General features: G+C 47.9%; 1 protein-coding gene across 1 annotated transcript; it reads right to left on the bottom strand.

Moving 5' to 3' along the window:
• Positions 1 to 341: 341 nt before the first annotated feature.
• Nup85 (nucleoporin 85) lies at positions 342 to 20,417 on the bottom strand. Its single transcript, XM_042665470.1, has 19 exons — positions 20,300 to 20,417; positions 16,547 to 16,640; positions 13,815 to 13,977; positions 13,060 to 13,130; positions 11,749 to 11,792; positions 10,085 to 10,154; positions 8,941 to 9,062; positions 7,890 to 8,024; positions 7,661 to 7,783; positions 7,257 to 7,388; positions 6,947 to 7,053; positions 5,351 to 5,434; positions 5,148 to 5,213; positions 4,873 to 5,024; positions 2,756 to 2,873; positions 2,574 to 2,674; positions 1,441 to 1,592; positions 993 to 1,094; positions 342 to 506 (listed from the first exon to the last, which is right to left on the bottom strand). The coding sequence occupies exons 1-19, from the start codon at positions 20,330 to 20,332 to the stop codon at positions 405 to 407; spliced, it is 1,971 nt and encodes a 656-aa protein (XP_042521404.1). The 5' UTR covers positions 20,333 to 20,417; the 3' UTR covers positions 342 to 404.
• Positions 20,418 to 21,855: the final 1,438 nt, after the last annotated feature.

Raw genomic sequence — 21,855 nt, 5'->3', positions numbered from 1 at the left:
AAGTACAGGGTTCTAAAACTTTTTTGGGGGGGTAGGGGAGGGGGGGCGATAATCAAAAAGTTAGATCATGGAGTGTTCCAGATGATTTGATGTGAGGCAAGACCTAAGAAGCTTAAGTATATCACCACATGCTCTTGTTTAAGGTGCCCGTCTCAGGCAGGATACCACTTACCATTCTAAACTCTGGGTATGGCTAATCCTTAAGCCAGATGCATAGGGTACACAGCTACTTGGGGGCAGGAAGGTGGCTTGGGCCAGTATAACAAGACCAGCCTCAAAGCAAAACATAAGAAATTACATTGTTACCACCTCACCTTCAGAACAGATGGATTAAAAACGCCTTTAATTCACAAAAGCACATTTATTTTAAAAATCTATATACATTGCCACGTGGCTGCAGCTCATCAGGAGCCTTCTAATGAGCCTTCTCTCACAATTGCCCGGGCAAGGTTCCGGGCAAGAGCCAGTCTCAGCATCTCCACCTTGGTGGTCTCTATGTCGTCATCCTGCAAAGCAGAGGGCCAGAATGAGGCATGCAGGCGGCATTCTTGTCATGCCCTTAACCAAGTCTCAGTACAGGAGCAGTATGCCCAGGACACTGGCACTGAACTGAACAATCATCCCCTGTCCAAAAGCCAGCATGTTCCAGAAAGCAAACATGAGTTTGTAAGGAGCTAGTGTTCTCAGGGTGGAGGGGGAGGAGTAAAAGCCCAAAACAGGGAGACTTCCCCATCTTCACCATGGCACCATCTACCCAGAAGTTAAAAGTTTTTTGGGTTTTTTTTTTTTTTTTTTTTGTCGGTTGTGGGCCTGAACTCACACTGTCCCTCAGCTCTTCAGCTCAAGGTTAGCCCTCTAACACTTGAGCCACAGCACCACTTCCAGCTTTTTCTGCTTATGAGGTGCTGAAGAATTGAACCCAGGGCCTCATGCATGCAAGGCAAACGCTCTACCACTGAGCCACCTTCCCAGCCCCAGAAGTTAAAAGTTACCTGGAGTCGATGAGCATCAAACTCTGCACACTCCAACTTCCCTGAAGTCAAATCCTCCAGACATCGCATCAGCTCGTAAGTCTGTTCTGCTGAAAAAATCACCTAGGAGAGAGAGGCTTCTTTGATTGGCTGCCGCCCAACCTGAAGATCTCTGCTAGTCCAAGAATGGTCCACAGGTGGTCTTGCCCTTGGGTTGTACAAGAAGCCCACACAGAACAGAATGGCTTCTGAGTCTCACATCAGCCCTCTAGTCAGGCCCTGGGCTGCTACTATGGATACAGCATCGATTCAAGTTGCTGGTATGAATACTGGATTTGCCATGTGGAACTAGGAATACTCATGTGCAACCACAGCTACTTTGGAAGAAATGTACATCAGCTACAGAGCTAAGCTGTCGGAACTACAAGGGGGAGCGGAGAAAACAACTGTGGGCTTATTCAATCCTTACCTGTTTCTGTTCCAAAAGGGGCAGGGCGTCTGTAAGCAGAGTCATCCAGAAGGAGCGAGGTGCAATTTGAGAAGTCATGAGAGAGAGCAGAAGAGAAGCAGCGTCACCAAACCGCTTCTCCCCATACAGCCGGTGGAACTCCCGGTACTTTCCTATGACAAGAAGGGAGCCCGAAGTCACCAACACATTCCTGGCCTCCAGGTGACACCAACAAAGGCTACCCTGTCCCTAACGGTGGAGGGCCTGCTCCAGCCACTCCACAGAGCAGCGAGATCATTTCCACACATCTCCAAGCTCCAAAATGCTCAAAACACAGGCTCTGAGGAGCCAAATCTTAGATCTGTCAGCTTCAAAATAAGTAACAGCCACCAAGCACCCATCATACTATAACCCTAGCTGCTCAGGAGGTTGATACCTGTGAGTTCAGATCCGAAGCCAGCCTGCACAGACAAATCTGAGCCTTATCTCTAATTAAACAGCAAAAAGCTGGAAGTGACCAGGCACCGGTGGCTCACTCCTGTAATCCTAACGACCAAGGAGGTTGAGATCTAAGGATCACAGTTCAAAGCCAGCCGGGGCAGGAAAGGCCATGAGACGACTCTCATCTCCAATAAGCGACCAGAAAACCGGAAGTGGTGCTGTGGTTCAAGTGGTAGAGCGCTTACCTTGAGCTGAAAAGCTGAGGGACAGTGCTCAAGCCCAGAGTTCAAGCCCCATGCCCAACAAAAAAAAAAAGAAAAAACTCACAGGGACAAAGGCACTGAGAAATACCAACTAAATTTCTGATCCTGGACACAGGACATCATTGGGACAACTGACAAAATGCAGACTAGATGAATGTACAATATCAATGATGAATCCATGTGTTTTGTTAACTATTCTATGCACTAACATACACATTGCCGCACTTATGAAGGGGAACAAGACCCCACCTTACTCTCAAACTGTTCACACAAGAATGATCAATGAAGCAAAGGGATGAAGGCAAAATAATGAATGAAGCAAAGGTAAATGACTGGCCAATCTAGAAATATATATATGGGCAATCCCAATTCCTTATATATGTGAAACTTTTCCCTTATGTCTAGAATGACAACTATCTCCCCATGCCCTGGGAAAGAACAAAGACTCACCCAGAAATGTCAGTCTATCACTCAGCATCATGGCTGGCCCTAGGTTGTCAATGAGGTCCAAGTCAGAAAAGCAGCCTCGCTCACAGTAATCCTTGAGGAACCTGCAGGGCCCATTCCAGAGATCAGACCTCAACTTCCAAACTCCCAAACACTCCTTGAGAGCCAGCAGCAGCTGCGCCTACCTGTCTGACACGAGTGTGGCAAAGGCAGCATCTTTGGCACGGACGCTCCAGGAGAGTGCAGAGCCCAGGCGATTATTGCGAACAGCCTTCATGGCTAAGATCTTGCAGATGCTGCGCACTTTGTAAGGAAAAGAGGCAAAGAAAGGCCTTCACCATTGAATCAATCCATTGTGGCACCTGATGGCACAGGCAGAGCCTTTACTATAGCCTCAACTACAGCCTCAAACTTCTGCATGGACCCAAAATAGGAACAGGCTGCAGAAAAGGGAAACTTCTGGATTTATTTTTTATTTTTTTGTTAGTTGTGGGGCTTGAACTCTGGGCCTGGGCACTGTCCCTCAGCTTTTCAGCTCAAAGCGAACACTCTACCACTTGAGCCACAGCACCACTTTCAGTTTTCTGGTGGTTAATTAGAGATAAGAGTCTCATGGGCCAGGTGTTGGTGGCTCACGCATGTCATCCTAGCTACTCAGAAGGCTGAAATCTGAGGATCCCCATTCAGACAGCCCAGGCAAGAAAGGGCAGGAAATAGTGTGAGACACTTATCTCCAATAAACCACCAGAAAGCCAGAAGTGGCGCTGTGGTTCAAGTGGTAAAGCACTAACCTTGAGATGAAGAGCTCAGGGATAGTGCCCAGGCTGAGTTCAAACCCCACTACTGAGCAAAAAAAAAAAGCATGGAGGGCTGGGAGGGAATGTGGCTTAGTGAGAGTGCTTGCCTGGCATGCATGAAGCCCTGCGTTTGATTCCTCAGCACCATATAAACAGAGAAAGCCAGAAGTCGTGCTGTGGCTCAAGTGGTAGAATACTAGCCTTGAGCAAAAAGAAACTCAGGGACAGTACCAGGCTCTGAGTTCAAGCCCCAGGACTGGCAAAAAAAAAAAAAAAAAATCAGCACCAATACTGAGTGTTGGTAGCTCACTCCTGCAATTCTAGCTATTCAGGAGGCTGAGATCTAAGGATCACAATTCAAAGCCAGCCTAGGCAGAAAAGTCTGTGAGATTCTTATATCTCCAATTCATCACCAGAAAATTGGGGCACTGTGGCTCAAAGTGGTAAGAGCACTGGCCTTGAGCAAAAGAACCCAGGCCCTAAATTCAAACCCCACAACTGACAAAAATAATAAATAAAAGCGCCAAACACTTACGGACATGTTAAATTGGAATACCCTTTGTACAACTACTTTAAGTTTAAAAAATAAAAATTAATTCATTTTGAAAAAGTTTCTCCCCACTTGTTAGTCCCTTCGTTTTGTGTCCAGAAGCTTAAAAGTCCAAGTTCCTTTGGGTCAGGAACACCCTGGGCTTTTTCAGAAATGGTCATAATAAGCATGTAATGGACAGGCAGGCTTTTATTCCTCACAATTGGTGCAAAGGCACAAGCGTTATGCCTCGTGTTCTGCTTCTCCAGAGTCAGGCTTAGCTGGCAGCAGCAAGCTACTGGACAGGAAACTTCATGAGAGCAGTAGGTCAGTCTGGTTGTTTTTTTTTTTTTTTGGTTGGTTGGTTGTGGGGCTTGAACTCTGGGCCTGGGCGCTGTCCCTCAGCTCTTCAGCTCAAGGCTAGCGCTCTACCACTTGAGCCACAGCGCCACTTCCGGCTTTTTCTGCTTATGTGGTGCTGAGGAATCGAACCCAGGGCTCATGCATGCAAGGCAAGCACTCTACCACTGAGCCACCTTCCCAGCCCCAGTCTCTTTTTTTTTTGGTCATGAGGGTTGAAGTCAGTCAGGCCTGGATGCTGTCACTGAGCTCTTTGGCTCAATGCTAGCATTCTACCACTTTGAGCCACAGTGCCATTTTCTGGTGGTTAACTGGAGAAAAGAGTCCCACAGACTTTCCTGCCCAGGCTGGTTTTGAACCGTGATCCTCAGATCTCAGCTTCCTGAGTAGCTAGGATTACAGGCGTGAGCCACAAGCTCTCAGCTTGTCTTAATAAAAAGGAAAATTCCCCATTTTCTAAGGGTCCCCAAAGACCTCTCAATCATCTGTCCCTCCCTACTAAAGGTCTTCTATCGTGGCAGCTACGGCTCTGCCTCTTTGAATGTGGCTGAGGAAGCTGGCACCGTAGTGGCACAGCTCAGGGCCCGGAGGCCAGCAGGGCGCACGGTCACCCTACCTTGTTCAGTCATCTGCCGCTGCTCACAAATCCGAAGTACCTTGAGGGCTTTCTGCTCTGTGTTGAGGGGGATCCTCTCAATGTGGAGCTCCAAGGAAACTCGCCCCAGCTCAGGGCAGTAGTCAAAGTAATCCACCGCCAGCTGCCATAGGCTGCAGAGGACGGAGGCAGATGTGAGGGGTTGGCAATCCCTGGGGCTCCTCCCCACTGATCTCTCTGAGGCCATCAGGAAAGCAGACAACAGCAAACCGTCAAGCTGCAACGGGGCCCCCTACCTGTGGTGAGCAAAGAGTCCCGAGGCATATTCCAGCAGGAGAAACTCTCTCATGTTGGAACCAAAGCTGCAATAAACACAAAACCAAGACTTTGGACGTGCTCCATTCTGGCCCTTCCACAGCCCAAGCTCTCAGGCATTTGGCCCAGCCTACCCCTGTTGGTGGTAGGAAGAGGGTCAGTGCCAGGCGTCTAGCTCACTTACTAGAGGTTGTGTGACTGGAGGAGTTTACAGTGATCCAGCAGGTCTGTCAAGTGAGCCACGAACCACCAATTGCTCAGAGCAATGCTATAAAATCAGACACCAAGACAAGGAAATCAGGGAGAAAGCAAATCCCATATGAGCTGGGCTTCAGTAGGAAGCCCACAACACAAGTCCTATGTTTGAAAAAGAAGTGATATCACTTCTCAGCTGTTAGGAGAGCTATTGTCAGAAAATCTAAGCAAGTCTGGGTGCTGGTAGCTCATGCCTATAGTCCTAGCTACTCAGGAGGCCAAGATCTGAGAATTGCTATTCAAAGCTGGCCCAGGCAGGAAAGTTTCCTGAGATTCTTCTATTAACCACCAAAAAACAAGACGTGCAGCTGTGGCTCACATGGTAGAGCACCAATATTGAGCAGAAAAAGCTCAAGGACAGCTCCCAGGCCCTGATTTCAAGCCCTAAGATATTCTCTCTCTCTCTTTCTCTCTCTCTGAAACACACAGACAGACAGACACACACACTCACAGAACATTTGGGTTGGGAATGTGGCTTAGTGGTAAAATGCTTGACTAGCATGCATGAAGCCCTGGGTTCAATTCCTCAGTACCACATACACAGAACAAGCCAGAAGTGGCACTGTGGCTCAAGTGGTAGAATGCTAGCCTTAAGCAAAAGAAGCTCAGGGACTGGGCACAGGCTCTAAGTTCAAGCTCCAGGACTGGCAAAAAAAAAAAAAGTCAAAACAAAGCCCAGCATGAGTGGTTCACACAATCCTAGCTAGCAGAAGTCTGAAATCCATTTCAAGATAACCCATGCAGTTAAGTTTAAAATTGTGGTCCTCTAGATTTTAGCCTCCTGAGTAATTAAGATTATAGGTGTGTACTACCAGCACCTAACTCAGCCATTAACTTTTTTGGCTAGTTATGGTGCTTGAACTCAGGGCCTGGGTGCTATCCCTGAGCTCTTTTGCTCAAAGCTAGTGCTCTACTATTTTGAGCCACAACTCCACTTCTAGTGGTTAACTGGAGATAAGAGTCTCACAGTGCCAGGCGCTGGTGGCTCACGCCTGTAATCCTAGCTACTCAGGAGGCTGAGATCTGAGGATCCCGGTTCAAAGCCAGTGCAGGAGAGACCGTGAGACTCCTATCTCCAATAAACCACCAGAAAACCGGAAGTGGCGCTATAGCTCAAGTGGTAGAGCGCTCGCCTTGAGCTGAAGAGCTGAGGGACAGCGCCCAGGCCCAGAGTTCAAGCCCCACGGCCAACCAAAAGAAAAAAAGAGTCTCATAGACTTTCCTATCTGGGTTGACTGAACCGAGATCCTCAGATTTCAGGCTCCTGAGTAGCTAGGATTACAGGTGTGAGCCACCAGTGCCCAGCTATAGCCATTGATCTTACACTTCCTAACATCCAGACTGTGAGAAAATAATTTCTCTTCTATATAACTTAACCAGTCTCAGCTATTCAGTTATACAGAACAAAATGGACTAAGGCAGCTCTTGAGGAGGAAGGCAAGAATCGGTGGTGTTAGTGATCGCACATTGTTGTGTCATACCTGAGACCGTGAGTGGTTACAACAGTTCGAGGGAGGGGTCCTACCTGCACTCCTTGATCACTTGGTGGATATCAAACTCGAAGGCTGCCATCAAAATGTTGTCCAAGGGCTCTGAGCTGCTCTCCCCTCCCAGAAACATGTCCAGGCTGGACTGTGGAAAGTGATGGCCCCACTCAATCCCCAGGACGCAAGCAGACACAGAGGGCAGCAGGGCTGCTGTATGGGGAACCCTGGAGAGTGGTGAGGGGTTCCTTCAAAAAAGGTTGAAGGACAGAGCCTACCTGTTCCTAGGGATATTCAGTTCCTGGAGGCCACCCACAGAGAAGTCAGCCCCCACCAATGCAGTTCACTCACCTGGGCATAGAAGTGCAGGTCGATGGGTTTCACCGTGGGGTGGGAGTAGAGCAGGCGGGTCACCAGGAAGTGATACCAGTTACTCAGCAGCTCCTTCTGCTCCAGCAAGGTGGCCTCATCCCCCAGCATGATCTAGAGAGGCATTCCCTGAGCTCTGGAATGCAGGGAGCTGCTGCCCTAGGACTCACAGCTTGGCTGGGGTCGGAGGTTTCACCTACAGGTGACAACTCTCTTCTCCTTCCCAGAAAATCAACTGACAGCTCTGGCACAGGAGGAGCCAGCTCCCCCCCCCCCCCCCCCCCCCGACTATCTAGGATACCAGGCCCTCCCCACCCCACCCCCGACCCCCCTCCCCCTACTCCCGGGGGCAGCCCAACCAGACCCAACCCGGCTGCTCCCCAGACCTTGCAGAGACACTCTAGATGGGGATTGGCAGCGAACGTGCCATCCTGCAGGTGCCGCTCACACTCCTCACACCAGTGCTGCCACTTCAGCTCCAGCTCCGTCAGTGTCTGGGTATTGCCAGGCTAAGGGGAAAGACATACCGCGAGGCATCACCAAACCTGAATGTTTCCGCGTCATGGAGCCTCATCTCCCATGACACGACCCAGCCAACCAGGAGCTCCCACATACACTGAGAACGGGCATTGTCCTCATCAGTTCCCCTAGGATGCGGCACATGCCTGCAGAGGGGGGGTTAGCGTCAGCCTCTTTGGACAGCATCTGTCGGGCCTCATCCAGCCGGCCCTGCAGCACCAAGATGGTCACCTGCAAGGAGATGAGGGACCATTAGGAATGGCGGGAGGCCAAGTTTTACAGTCACCCCTGGGAAGAGCAACATCTTGCTCCTCTTCCAGAAGGACCCCCAGACCCTGCTTATCTAACTACAGTTTCAGTATCCAGACCCTGCTCATCTAACTGGAGTTTCAGTATAGGTGGCAACCAGCCCTTAGGCCCTAGCCATCGATTTTATTTTATTTATTTATTTTTTTGTCAATCGTGGAACCTGAATTCTGGGCCTGGGCGCTGCCCCTGAATTCTTCAGCTCAAGACTAGTGATCTACCACTTCAGCAACAGCGCCACTTCCAGCTTTTTCTTCTTATGTGGTGCTGAGGAATGGAACCCAGGGCCTCATGCATGCAAGGTAAGCACTCCACCACTGAGCCACCTTCCCAGCCCTTAGCCATCAATTTTATACTCATGTCTTTTCTTCCTTTTATCTACAACAAATCCAATTTCTTTTTGTGTATGCTGGTCCTAGGGCTTGAACTCGGGGCCTGGACACTGTCCCTAAGTTTTTTTGCTTGTTTTTCTGACTTGTTAGTGGCCTATTAAAGAGTCTCTCAAGGGCTTTTCTATCCAGGTTGGCCTCAAACCACAATCCCTAGAACTCATCAGCCTCCTGGGTAGCTCAGATTACAGATGTGAGCCACCAGTGCCCTACTTCAAATTTCAAGTTTTTTATTGGAAAGTGTACAAAGCAGTCTTCTTCTGTGCTAGATTAGTTTTCAACTACTTTGGAACAGAGAGGAAGAGCTGGACCAGCGTTTCCATGATCCTGGACTCTAAGAGCCAGGAAGGACATGCAGGCCTGGCGTCCAATTGCATACCTCCCCCCGAGTTCCCAGAGCACTGGGACAACAGACTACAAAGTGCATGGAAGAGTCTGCAGAGGACTATTACCAAGTTCCAGAAGCTCTCATGTTTGCTCGGATTCTCGCTGCCCAAAACATCTGCCGACAACGTGTCCACCTCACACACATGGAGTCGAACCCAGTCAAGGAGGTGAAGAAGAAGAGGGCCAGCTGCAGAGAGAGTTATGTCACACACAAATAGCTTGGCTTCAAGTGTGGCAGCTGCCATTTTACCAAGTTACAGACAGAGTGTGCTGGGCTGGGAAGGTGGCTCAGTGGTAGAGCGCTTGCCTTGCATGCATGAGGCCCTGGGTTCAATTCTTCAGCACCACATAAGCAGAAAAAGCCGAAGTGGCGCTGTGGCTCAAGTGGTACAGAGCTAACCTTGAGCTGAAGAGCTGAGGGACAGCGCCCAGGCCCAGAGTTCAGGCCCACAACCAGCAAAAAAAAACAAAAAAAAACCAGAAGACAAGATGTAGGAGGGGCTGTATCATTTAAATGGAACACGTGATGCTGGACGATGCAGATAGGACGCGTACTGAACCCCCTCCCTCCATGTCAGGCGACCACCTCTTTCACTGAATCCTAGAAAGGACTGAATGCGGACTCAGACCTCACCCCACTCTCACACTCCCATCACAGCTACAATGTCTATGAATATATACTGGCTGTATAAGGAATGACCATGTAAGAACTGATATTGTCTAGGGATACATGAGCAATGGCGAATGTCTATGTATCCATCCCCTCAAAATCTACTGGAGAAGGAACATAACAAAATGGGGTTTTTTTCCTTATAATTTTTTTGAATGTTTGTTTTTGCTGATCTGGGGCTTGAATTCAGGGCCTAGACACTATTCCTGGGATTGTTTGGCTCAGTGGTAGAGTGCTTGCCTTGCATGCACGAGGCCCTAGGTTCCATTCCTCAGCACCACATAAGCAGAAAAAGCTGGAAGAGGCACCATGGCTCAAGTGATAGAGCACTAGCCTTGAGCTGAAGAACTCAGGGACAGAACCCAGGCTCAGAGTTCTGGCTCCGACAGACAGGGAGAAAAAAAAAAAAAGCACTGCATCATCGTAGCAAAATCTTCCTAAAGATGTACCAAAGTCAAAAATGGAAAAAGATGACAGGGTCTTTCTTTGATATTGTGACAGAATTACTTGGGGGTTACCTGGGGCTACACTAGACTCACCTGGAGCTACTTCAATAAAAAGAATCTCACACAGATTCCAAATAAGTTCCATTGCAGACAAAATGGAGACCTAGGAAGAAATGGAGACAGGTTTCAACTACAAATATTACTGAGATCTATTCTTGAAGCAAAGGAATAAAGCAGGGCTTGAATCAGTAACCTTTAAGGAACTAGTGTTCCTTTGGTAGAATTTCTCACAGGGAAGCCCAGAAGAAAATTTTACATGGTGAGTGTAAAAATTATAATTTTAGCCGGGCGCCAGTGCCTCATGCCTGTAATCCTAGCTACTCAGGAGGATGAGATCTGAGGATTGCAGTTCAAAGCCAGCCCAGCCGAGAAAGTCCGTGAGAATCTTATCTACAATAAACCACCAGAAAACCGGAAGTGGTGCTGTGGCTCAAGCGGTAGAGCGCTCCCCTTGAGCTGAAGAGCACAGGGACAGAGCCCAGGCCCAGAGTTCAAGCCCCATGACCGACAAAAAAAAAAAAAAGAGGGGTGGGAAGGTGGCTCAGTGGTAGAGCGCTTGCCTTGCATGCCTGAGGCCCTGGGTTCGATTCCCCAGCACCACATAAGCAAAAAGAAAAAAGCCGGGCGCTGTGGCTCAAGTGGTAGAGCGCTAGCCTTGAGCTGAAGAGCTGAGGGACAGCGCTCAGGCCCAGAGTTCAGGCCCCATGACCGGACCAAAAAAAAAAAAATTATAATTTTAGCCAGGCATCGGTGCCTCATAGCTATAATCCTAGCCACTAAGGAGGCTGCAATCTGAGGATCTGGTTCAAAGCCAGCCCAGGCAGGAAAGTCTGTAAGACTCTTATCTCTAACTAACCACCAGAAAACTGGAAGTAGCACTGTGGCTCAAAGTAGTAGAGTACTAGCTTTGAGTGAAAAAAATCTCAGGGACAGTGACCAAGCCAAGTTGTTGTTAGTCAGTCCTGGGCTTGAACTCCTTGGGTACTAACAACAAAAAGAAGTAATTTTATACTCATTCTTTAGATGAAAAACTCCACCCTCAAGTGGCTTCCCACTGGGTTGTGACTTGAAGATTACTACTCTGGGTTTGCAAACCCTAAATTGTGACTACCTGAGGACAAATGGCCATTAATAAATGGCCATTCAAAACACTCCTGCGGGGTTGGGAGTGTGGCTTAGTGAGAGAGTGCTTGCCTAGCATGCATGAAGCCCTGGGTTCAATTTCTCAGAACCACGTACACCGAAAAAGCCAGAAGTGGTGCTGTAGCTCAAGCGGTAGAGTGCTAGCCTTGAGCAAAAGAAGCTCAGGGATAGTGCCCAGCAAAAAATAAAAAATTAGGGCTAGGAAGGTGGCTCAATGGTAGAGTGCTTGTCTCACATGCATGAGGCGCTGAGTTTGACTCCTCAGCACCACATAAACAGAAAAAGCTGGAAGTGGCTCAAGTGGTAGAGTGCTAGCCTTGAGCTGAAGAGCTGAGGGACAGCGCCCAGGCCCAGAGTTCAGGCCCCACTACTGACAAAAAAAAAACAAAAAACACTAAATTAAACCTGGACTCTGCTCTGAAGAATATACAGCTCTTCCTTTACCAACTCTGCATGTAGACATCATTCTAACTTACAAGGGAAAACCAATGCTTTATTGAACAGAAACAGGACACTCATTACTTCCTCCTCATTTCAAGGGCAGTTTCCTTTACCTGACTGCTATACCGGTGGCCACTGGCTGGATCTTTAGCAGCAACTAGCAAAACACAAAACATGTAAGTGAATGGAAATGAAATGTTTAGTCTCATTACAGCTTCATATACACCGCTCTGAGGTTTGTCTTTCTGCTTTCAGTCCAAGTTTTTTGTTTTTGCCATACTGTGGTCTGAGCTCAGGGCCTAGTGCTTGGAAGCAGGTGCTTTTACCACTTAAGCTATGTCTCAGCCCATTTTTTTTTGGTTTGGTTTTGGGTTTTTTGCCCAAACAGGGTTTTACTTTTGGCACAAGACAACACAGACCACAAAACTCCTTTGTATAGTTCCTGAGTAACAGGGATTCAGACAATTGCCAATACACACAGCTTTGTTTTGGATGAGACTTTTCAAAAGTTTTGCCAAGACCAGCCTCAACCTGCCACTCTCTAATCTCAGCCTCCCAAGTAGCTACAATTATAGATGTGAACGCTCTGTGCACAGCTAGATTTAGCTTTAGTGGTTCATATTCATTTGATGTAAAGCAGTGACAAATCAAGGCTCTCAACTGCCAAGCACTGATAACTAACACTTAAATCTTAGTTACTCAAGAGTCTGAGATTTGGGAATCCTGGTTCAAAGCCAACACAGGAAAGTGGTGAGATTCCAACTTAACTGCCAAAAAACCAGAAGCAGAACTATGGCTCAAGTGGTAAGAGCACTAGCCTTGCATGCCTGAGGCCCTGGGTTTGATTCCTCAGCACCACATAAGCAAAAAGAAAAAAGCTGGAAGTGGCGCTGTGACTCAAGTGGTAGAGCACTAGCCTTGAGCTGAAGAGCTGAGGGACAGTGCCCAGGCCCAGAGTTCAGGCCTCATGAATGGACCCAAAAAAAAAAAAAAAAAGCTAAGGAACAGCAACAACCCAGGTCTCAGTTGAAGCCCCAGTACTGGCATAAAAAAAATTAATTAATTAATGCCTCTAGCAAAGAAATCATGTTACAGAAGACACTATCAAACACTAGGGAACCCATGTGGCTCATGGTTATAATGACCTTAAATTGCCAATGTTAAAGAACTGGAAAGGTAATTTTCACCACCTTAATTTGGGCCTTTAGCTTCATACATATCAATGAGTAAAGCAACTGAATATATTCAAACTTGGAACATAGGAGTTCAAGCCCAAGACTGACCTCCCCCGTCAAAAAAAAAAGGATTGTGTTACAATTAGAAACCAAGAATTTGGGATTGGAATGTCAAGATTTTTACTTCACAGTATTTATAATCAGATAAATACTTCCAAGTAGCATCAAGTACACACACAAAATCCTTACTTGCCACCTGGTGCATTTCTTCCATACATGCTCTAATGACTGATCGGTAGTTTTTACTCACACGAACCAATCTATAAAATTGAAATGACAGATAAGATGAGTCCAGAACATTCTGTGGTTCCAGAAAGAAAGCACTCAAAAAAGATAGGAATTTGCTGAAAAGAGAGATGGAAGTCAACTTGAAGTGGCGCATTGCGGAGCTGAAATCACCCAAACAACAAAAACTGAAACGTAATACAAACGATGGGCTAAAGCACTCCTGAGTCCATGCTGATGTTACTTGTTGATGAAATCTACTAGTAGCTACTACATTTAGAAAATGAAGGCTGGCATTGGTGGCTCACACCTTTAATCCTAACTACTCAGGAGGCTGAGCTCTGAGGATTGTGGTTTGAAGCCAGCCTGGGCAGGAAAGTCTGTGAGAGACTTATCTCTAATAAACTACTCAGAAAAAGCCAAAAGTTGGGCTAGGAATGTGGCTTACTGGTAGAGTACTTGCCTAGCATGCATAAAACCCTGGGTTCAATTCCTCAGTACCATATAAACAGAAAAAGCCAGAAGTGGTGCTGTGGCTCAAATGGTAGAGTGCTAGTCTTGAGTGCAGAGAGGCTCAAGGACAGAGCCCAAGCACTGAGTTCAACCTCAGGACTGGCCAAAATAAAATGTAGTAACAATAAAGTAAACAATAAAGCATGACTTTCATTGAGCTTTTCATAATTGTTTTGGACGTCAGCATCTTTCAATAGCCTACTTACTGAGCTTTCCTAGATTTTCCAGTCAATTCTTCTTCAATTCTCTGGAGTCCCACAAAGATTCCATGTGATTCATTGAAGAGTTTTCTCAAAATTTGAGAGTAAACATCTACATCTTTCCGAACAATATGGATAAAGGGGCAGTTTGGCACTGTTTCTGATTTTTCTGAAACAAAGAAGAAAAATAAAGAAAATTACCCCAAAAGAGAAGCCATTCTCAACTTTAAACCTATTTAATGATAAAAGCATTAGCAAGGGGCTGGGGATTTAGCTCAGTGGAAGAGCGCCTGCCTGGCGAGTACAAGGCCCTGAGTTTGGTCCTCAGCTCTGGAGGAAAAAAAAGCTATGAAAGACCAAAAGAAAGAAAAAATAAGACAACAAAAGCATTAGCAAGCCAGCTCTTTCTGTTTGAGTGGTAGTACAAATCAAACCCAGAGCCTTGTGAATGCTGGGAAAGTACTCTACCACTGAGCTGCAGCTCCAACCCTTGGCTGAGACAGGGTTTTGGTAAATAACCTAGACCAATCTGGAACTCACTATGCAAGCCCTCAGAGGTATTAAATTCTACATGTTTGCCTTCATCTCTGGATATTCCTTCCTCCTAAGTGCTAGGATTACAAGCATCTGTCACCAAGCCTGACTAAAACATTAGTTTTTATAAATGAAATCAGAGCAGGGGCTGGGAAGGTAGCTCAGTGGTAGAGCGCTTGCCTTTCATGCCTAAGGCCCTGGGTTCGATTCCCCAGCACCACATAAGCAAAAAACAAAAAAACGGAAGTGGCGCTGTGGCTCAAATGGTAGAGCGCTCGCCTTGAGCTGAAGAGCTGAGGGACAGTGCCCAGGCCCAGAGTTCAGGCCCCACGACCGGACCCAAAAAAAAAAAGGTGACAGGATCTGCAAAGTTTTACAATAAGGGACTGCATCTAGCACTCTCAGGGCTCGGTTTAATGACTGGCATTGAAGAAGCAAAAAAGAAAAAAGCCGGAAGTAGCGCTGTGGCCCAAGTGGTAGAGCACTAGCCTTGAGCTGAAGAGCTAAGGGACAGTGCCCATGCCCAGAGTTCAGGCCCCACGACCGGACCAAAAAAAAGAAAGAACTTAAGCGGGAGCGGGGCGGGGGGGGGGGGGGGGGGGGGGGGGTGACAGCACTGGAACACCAGTGGCTCAAGCCTATAACCCTACATAATCAGGAAGCCAAGACTTGAGGATCACAATTCAAAGTCAGCCCAGGCAGGAAATTCCAGGAGACTCTATCTCCAACTAATCACCAAAAAAGCAGGAAGCAGAACTACGGTTCCAGTGCTTAGCCTGTACAGGATGAGCCGTGAGTCTGGTCCTGTCGCTGCCTCCTGCACAGTTCTGCCTCCAGAGAACCTCTGAGCCCCGGCCAGGATAACACTATACCACATGAGCCACAAGTCTACTTCTGGCTTTTTGGTAGTTAACTGGATACAAGAGTCTCTTGAGGGCTGGGAAGGTAGCTCAGTGGTAGAGCGCTTGCCTTGTATGCCTGAGGCCCTGGGTTCAATTCCTCAGCACCACATAAGCAAAAAGAAAAAAGCCAGAAGTGGCGCTGTGGCTCAAGTGGTAGAGCGCTAGCCTTGAGCTGAAGAGCTGAAGGATAGCGCCCAGGCCCACAGTTCAGGCCCCACGACTGGACCCAAAAAAAAAAAAAAAAAAAAGAGTCTCTTGAATTTGTCTGCCCGGGCTGGCTGGAAACCTCAATCCTTAGATCTCGGACTCCTGAGCAGTTAGGACTACAGGTATAAGCCACTGACACCTGTCCCCAGTCTGATATTTTAAAAAGATTTAAAAAGCAAATTGTTTTAACACCAAGAAGACTTGTCAGTTTTTTTTTTTCCAGGACTCAACATCTTGCAAGTGATAATTACATAAAGCTGCGTAGTTCTAAAACAAAGTTTCAAAAATAAAAACGTTACAAAGTAGGACTGGAAAGGTGGCCTAATGGTAGTGTTTGCCTAGCATGCATTAGGCTCTGGGTTCAATTCCTCAGTACCACATAAGCATTAAAAAAAAAAAAAAAAAAGCCAAGCCGGGCGCTGGTGGCTCACGCCTGTAATCCTAGCTACTCAGGAGGCTGAGATCTGAGGATCGCGGTTCAAAGCCAGCCCGGGCAGGAGAGACCGTGAGACTCTTATCTCCAATAAACCAACAGAAAACCGGAAGTGGCGCTGTAGCTCAAGTGGTAGAGCGCTCGCCTTGAGCTGAAGAGCTGAGGGACAGCGCCCAGGCCCAGAGTTCAAGCCCCACGACCGACAAAAAAAAAAAAAAAAAAAAGCCAGAAGTGGTGTTGTGGCTCAAATAGTAAGAGTGCTAGCCTTGAGCAAAAGAAGCTAAGGGAGTGTGCCCAGGCCCTGAGTTCAAGCCCCAGGACTAGCAAAAAAAAAAAGTTACAAAGTAAATTCAATTTTTTTTTTTTTTTGGGGGGGGGTCGGTCGTGGGGCCTGAACTCTGGGCCTGGGCGCTGTCCCTCAGCTCTTCTGCTCAAGGCTAGTGCTCTACCACTTGAGCTGCAGCACCACTTTTGGCTTTTTCTGCTTATGTGGTACTAAGGGATTGAACCCAGGGCCTCATGCATGCGAGGCAGGCACTCTACCACTGAGCCACCTTCCCAGCCCAGTAAATTCAATTATCTGTGCCAAAGCCAAATGAAATCTGAGAGAATAAAGAACAATCAAATGTGTCAAATAGATAATCTTGGGGAAAAAGAACTACCTTTTTTGTCGAAGGTGGTTTCACACACCAGCATTTCCCCAGGACCCCAGTCAAAACACATTTGCTTCTTCTTAGAATTCATACCTGGAATCAACTAGTAAAAGATAAGACACAGAACATATTATTACTAACAGGGCAGTAGTGGCTTACCCCTGTAATTCTAGCTACTCAGGAGGCTGAGATGGGTGCAGCAAAGTCCAGGAGACTCTTCGGGGTTTTTTTTTTTTTTCTGCTTATGTGGTGCTGAGGAATTGAAACCAGGGCCTCATGCACGCAAGGCAAGCGCTCTACCACTGAGCCACCTTCCCAGCCCAAGTCCAGGAGACTCTTATTGCCAATTAACCACCAGAAAAGCTGGAAATAGGGATTGGTGATTTAGCTCATTAGAAGACCACCTGCCTAGCATGTGCAAGGCTCTGCAAAAACAAAAACCACCACAACAAGGAAGTGTAGCTGTGGCTCAAATGGTAGAGCCCCAGTTTTGAGCAAAAAAGCTCACGGACAGCATCTAGACCCGGAGTTCAAGCCCCAGGACCAACACACACACACACACACAAAAAAAAAAAAGAAAAGAAAGAAAGAAAAAAAGAAAAGAAAGTGTTCTTACAACTAAAGGCTTTTCATTTCCATCAATTTGCAAATAGCATCCTAGAAATCAACAGTGATGAAGGTGGTGCTAGTCTAGGGCTAAGGAAGAGTCTCAAGTACCAGAGTAAGAGTGAGCCACTTAGTTCAAACTCCAGTAGGTGGTCAAAAAAGAGCCTAATCTACATGTGGGTGATTGTGTGCATGCATGCATTCATGTAGCTGAGACTACTGAGCCTGCTGGTACACTCAAAAACCCTGGATAATCAAGCAAGCTTCAATGGGCATCTAATCTCAGCCTGCCACTTCTCATGTTGATGAAAAGGAAAACTATGCCCTAAACAATTATTACATTAGAGGGCTGGGAAGGTGGCTCAGTGGTAGAAAACTTGCCTTGCATGCCTGAGGCCCTGGGTTCGATTCCTCAGCACCACATTAAAAAAAAAGCCGGAAGTGGCGCTGTGGCTCAAGGAGTAGAGTGCTAGCCTTGAGCTGAAGAGCTGAGGGACAGCGCCCAGGCCCAGAGTTCAGGCCGCACGACCGGACCCAAAAAAAAAAAACAAACAAACAATTATTACATTAGAATTTAATGATCTAGGGGCTGGGAAGGTGGCTCAGTGGTAGAGTGCTTGCCTCGCATGCATGAGACCCTGGGTTCCATTCCTCAGCACCACATAAGTAGAAAAAGCCGGAAGTGATGCTGTGGCTCAAGTGGTAGAGTGCTAGCCTTGAGCTGAAGAGCTGAAGGACAGCGCCCAAGCCCAGAGTTCAGGCCCCATGACCAACAAAAAAAAAGAAAAAGGGGGATCAGGGGCCGGGAAGGTGGCTTAGTGGTAGAGTGTTTGCCTTGCATGCATGAGGCCCTGGGTTCAATTCCTCAGCACCACATAAGCAGAAAAAGCTGGAAGTGACGTTGTGGCTCAAGTGGTAAAGCACTAGCCTTGAGCTGAAGAGCTGAGGAACAGTGCCCAGGCTCAAAGTTCAGGCCCCACGACCAGCAAAAAAAAAAAAAAGAATTTAATGATCTATGTTTAACAAAAGGGAGGGGGGCCTGGAAGATGGCTCAGTGGTAGAGTGCTTGCCTCGCATGCATGAGACCCTGGGTTTGATTCCTCAGCACCATATAAGCAGAAAAAGCCGGAAGTGATGCTGTGGCTCAAGTGGTAGAGTGCTAGCCTTGAGCTGAAGAGCTGAAGGACAGCGCCCAAGCCCAGAGTTCAGGCCCCATGGCCAACAAAAAAAAGAAAAGAAAAAGGGGGATCAGGGGCCGGGAAGGTGGCTTAGTGGTAGAGTACTTGCCTTGCATGCATGAAGCCCTGGGTTCAATTCCTCAGCACCACATAAGCAGAAAAAGCTATAAGTGGCGCTGTGGCTCAAGAGGTAACAGGATAGCCTTGAGCTGAAGAGGGGAGGAACAGCATCCAGGCCCAGAGTTCAAGCCCCACAACTTACAAAAGAGAGAAATATATATATATAGAGAGAGAGAATAAAGAAGAAAAAAATAAAAAGGAGATAGATAAAAATAAAAGAGGTGGGGTTGGGAAGGTGGCTCACTGTAGAGTGCTTGCCTTGCATGCACGAGGCCCTGGCTTTTTCTGTCTATGCAGTACTGAGGCATCAAACCCAGGGCTTCATGCATGCTAACCAAGCACTGTACCACTATGTCACATTCCCAGCCAATCCAATCAACATTCTTACATAAGTAGAAAAAGTTAAAGTGAGATGACTTGTGGCTGGATAAAGTGATAGTAGTGATTCTAATATTATAAGTTTCTGAAAAACAAACAAACCTGACTTCAAGATGGCTCAGACTTGTAATCCTGGCTACAAGGAGGCTAAGATCTGAGTCCTATGAGACTCTTACCTCCAATTAACCACCAAAAAAAAAAAAAATCAAGTGGAGCTGTGGCTCAAGTGAAAAAGCTAAAGGACAGAGGCCTGGCACCATTTAAACTATTAACATCAGGCATATCTAATAGTTTGTCCTTTTTCCAAGGTTAGAGTAGGGAAAAGCAATTCACTTTTAATTACCTAATATTAACATTTTACAATAAGTGAGCCTCGTAGGAGATAACCCCCACTAACTGCTTTTTTGTGTGTGTGTGCCAGTCCTGAGGTTTGAACTCAGGGCCCTGTCCTTAAGCTTCTTTTGCTCAAGACTAGCACTCTACCACTTGAACCACAGCACCATTAACCACTTCCAGCTTTTTCTGTGTATGTTATATTGAGGAATCGAACCCAAGGCTTCATGCATGCTAGGCAAGCACTCTACCACTAAGCCACATTCTCAGCTTTTAAGGTCTCACGTGTCATTTTTGCCTAGTAAGCTTTGACAGTAACTTCCTTTTCGCTTTTTTGTTTTATCACTGCTTTATAATCTGATAACTCTAATTTAAAACTGGAGGTATTTCCACTTTCTAAAATCGCCCAACACACACACACACACACACACACACACACACACGAGGGAAAGTAACTTATGGGAAATTATTTGACTTACTGAGGAGGTCAGGAAAGACATTTGAAAAACAAGAATATAAAAGCGAAGAGGACATTCCCGAGAGCCAGAGTGATAGATGAAGGCCTAAAGGCAGATAAAGCCCAACTAAAGCCCGGGAAATCCAGTGGCACCGTAGAGAGGAAGACGGGGGAGGAGGGGTTAAATACAGAGCCACCGAGTAGGAAGTCTCGGATGGAGCAAGTGGCTCTGACACACCTCCAGACTGCACCAAGACCGATGTCAGGCTGACGGTGCAGCGGGCGGCTCTTAGTTCAGCAGGGAGGGGAGGGACATTTTTCTTAGTCCGAGCCCATTCTAAGGTTCTAGAGGAGAAACGAGGGGCGCAGGGAGCCAAGGCAGGGGCGCGATGGAGTGGGGCTTCCGGGGCCGGGACCTGCGAGTGCACACAGGAGCGGAGACCGGGCGGCCACGGCCCCGCAGCCGCACTCCGGGCCTGGGCAGCAAGGCCCCCCTCCCCCGCCCTCCCCACCCCCCCTCCCCGCCCTCCCCACCCCCCCTCCCCGCCCTCCCCACCCCCCCCCCCCCCGCTCCGGCCTGAGCTGACAGCGGCGCACACGCGGCCGGCTGGGAGCGGCGCACCCGCAGTGAGAAGCACGCGCGGTCCTTGAACTCGGACAGAGCATCCAGTCCGTTCGGGGCGCACTTACGGTGATGGTGGGCTCGCCGTCAAGCTCCTCCATAGCGCCGCGCCCCGAAAAATCTAGACCTCGCGGGGCTACAGAGGCTCCGGAGTCGGGGTTCCCGCTCAGAGTCAGCTGCGAGAGAGGACCCCGCCAGGGCGCCTTCTGCAGCGCCTGCAGACCCAACCTTACACCGCACTGCAGAGGCCTCTCATCTGCGCCAGCACCGCTCCTCTGCGACCTCGGAGACCAGTCTCCTTCCTAGCCCAGACACACGCCAGGGGGAACACAGCTTCTGGAGCCATCGGTGCTTGCAGGAACTTTTTCATCCGATCAGGCGGTGCTGAGGACAGCCCCGCGCCACTCAGGAAAAAGGCCTCAGACACTCCCGGAGGGAGTGCGGCGGGCCGGGCCGGGGCTGTGCGCCTGCGCCTGCGCCGTCGGAGGCGCTGCCTCTAGCGGGGGGTCAGCCGAGCCTCGGCCTCGGTAGATCCTGCACTGTCCTCATGTCGATCTACCCCTTTCTGGTGTTTGGCTTGCTGTGGTTGCACCCGGACCGCACTAGTGTTTGTGTGTGCATCACTCCCGCCCCCAAACACTGGAAACACAGGCGGTGGTGTGGTTGTGAAATCCAGACAGCTGGGCTTGGTTCACTAAGCATAAATGATGGTTCTGTAATCTCTCCTGGCAAAAACAGAACAAAGCACTCGAATTAGGGAATCCCTGGCCGACTGCGTGGAAAAATAAGAGCTGTTCAGAGAATTTAATTTTTTAAGTAACAAATAGCACGTAAATAGAAACGTTCTGTAAGGCCAAACAAACAACCCTTTTAGCTTGTTTTGGTTTTAGATTTGGTCTTCCTATGCAGTCCCAGCTGTCCTAGATATATGGGGTGTGTGTGTGAACTCAGGGCCTGGGCACTGTCTCTGAATTTCTTTTGCTTGGGCTAGCACGCTACCACTTGAGCCACAGCACCACTTCCGACTCTTTATGTGGTGCTGAGGAATGGAACTCAGGGCTTCATTTCATTCGTGCCAGGTAAGAACTCTACCCTAAGCCACATTCCCAGCCCTGTCCTAGAATCTGATTATTTGGCCTCAGCCTCCTAAGTGTTGGTATTATAGGTATGCACTATTACACCCAACAAAACTGTAAATGAATATTAAATTTATGGGGGGGGGGGTGCTGGGAATGTGGCCTAGTGGTGGAGCGCTTGCCTAGCATGCGTGAAGCCCTGGGTTCAATTCCTCTCAGTACCACAAACATAGAAAAAGCCAGAAGTGGTACTATGTCTAAAGTGGTTGAGTGCTAGCCTTGAGCAAAAAGCAGTTCAAGGAAAGTGCCTGGCCCTGAGTTCAAGCCTCAGGACTGGCAAAAAAAAAAAATTCTCACAGACTTGCCTGTCTGGGCTGGGCTGGCTTTGAACATTGATTCTGAGTAGCTAGGATTGATTACAGGCATGACCCACCCTGCTAAAATGTCTCTCATTAATTTTTTTATTTTTTTTTTTTGAAAGTGTGACTCAAGTGGTGGAATACCAGCCAAGCAAGCCAAGGTTCAAATCCAGATATAGACCAAACAAC

Source organism: Dipodomys spectabilis, unplaced genomic scaffold (assembly GCF_019054845.1).
Source record: "Dipodomys spectabilis isolate Male_0828 unplaced genomic scaffold, ASM1905484v1 ptg000329l, whole genome shotgun sequence".
Lineage (NCBI taxonomy): Eukaryota > Metazoa > Chordata > Mammalia > Rodentia > Heteromyidae > Dipodomys > Dipodomys spectabilis.
Note: the sequence above shows the minus strand (reverse complement) of the source record. Positions and strands in the feature narration are given on the sequence as shown.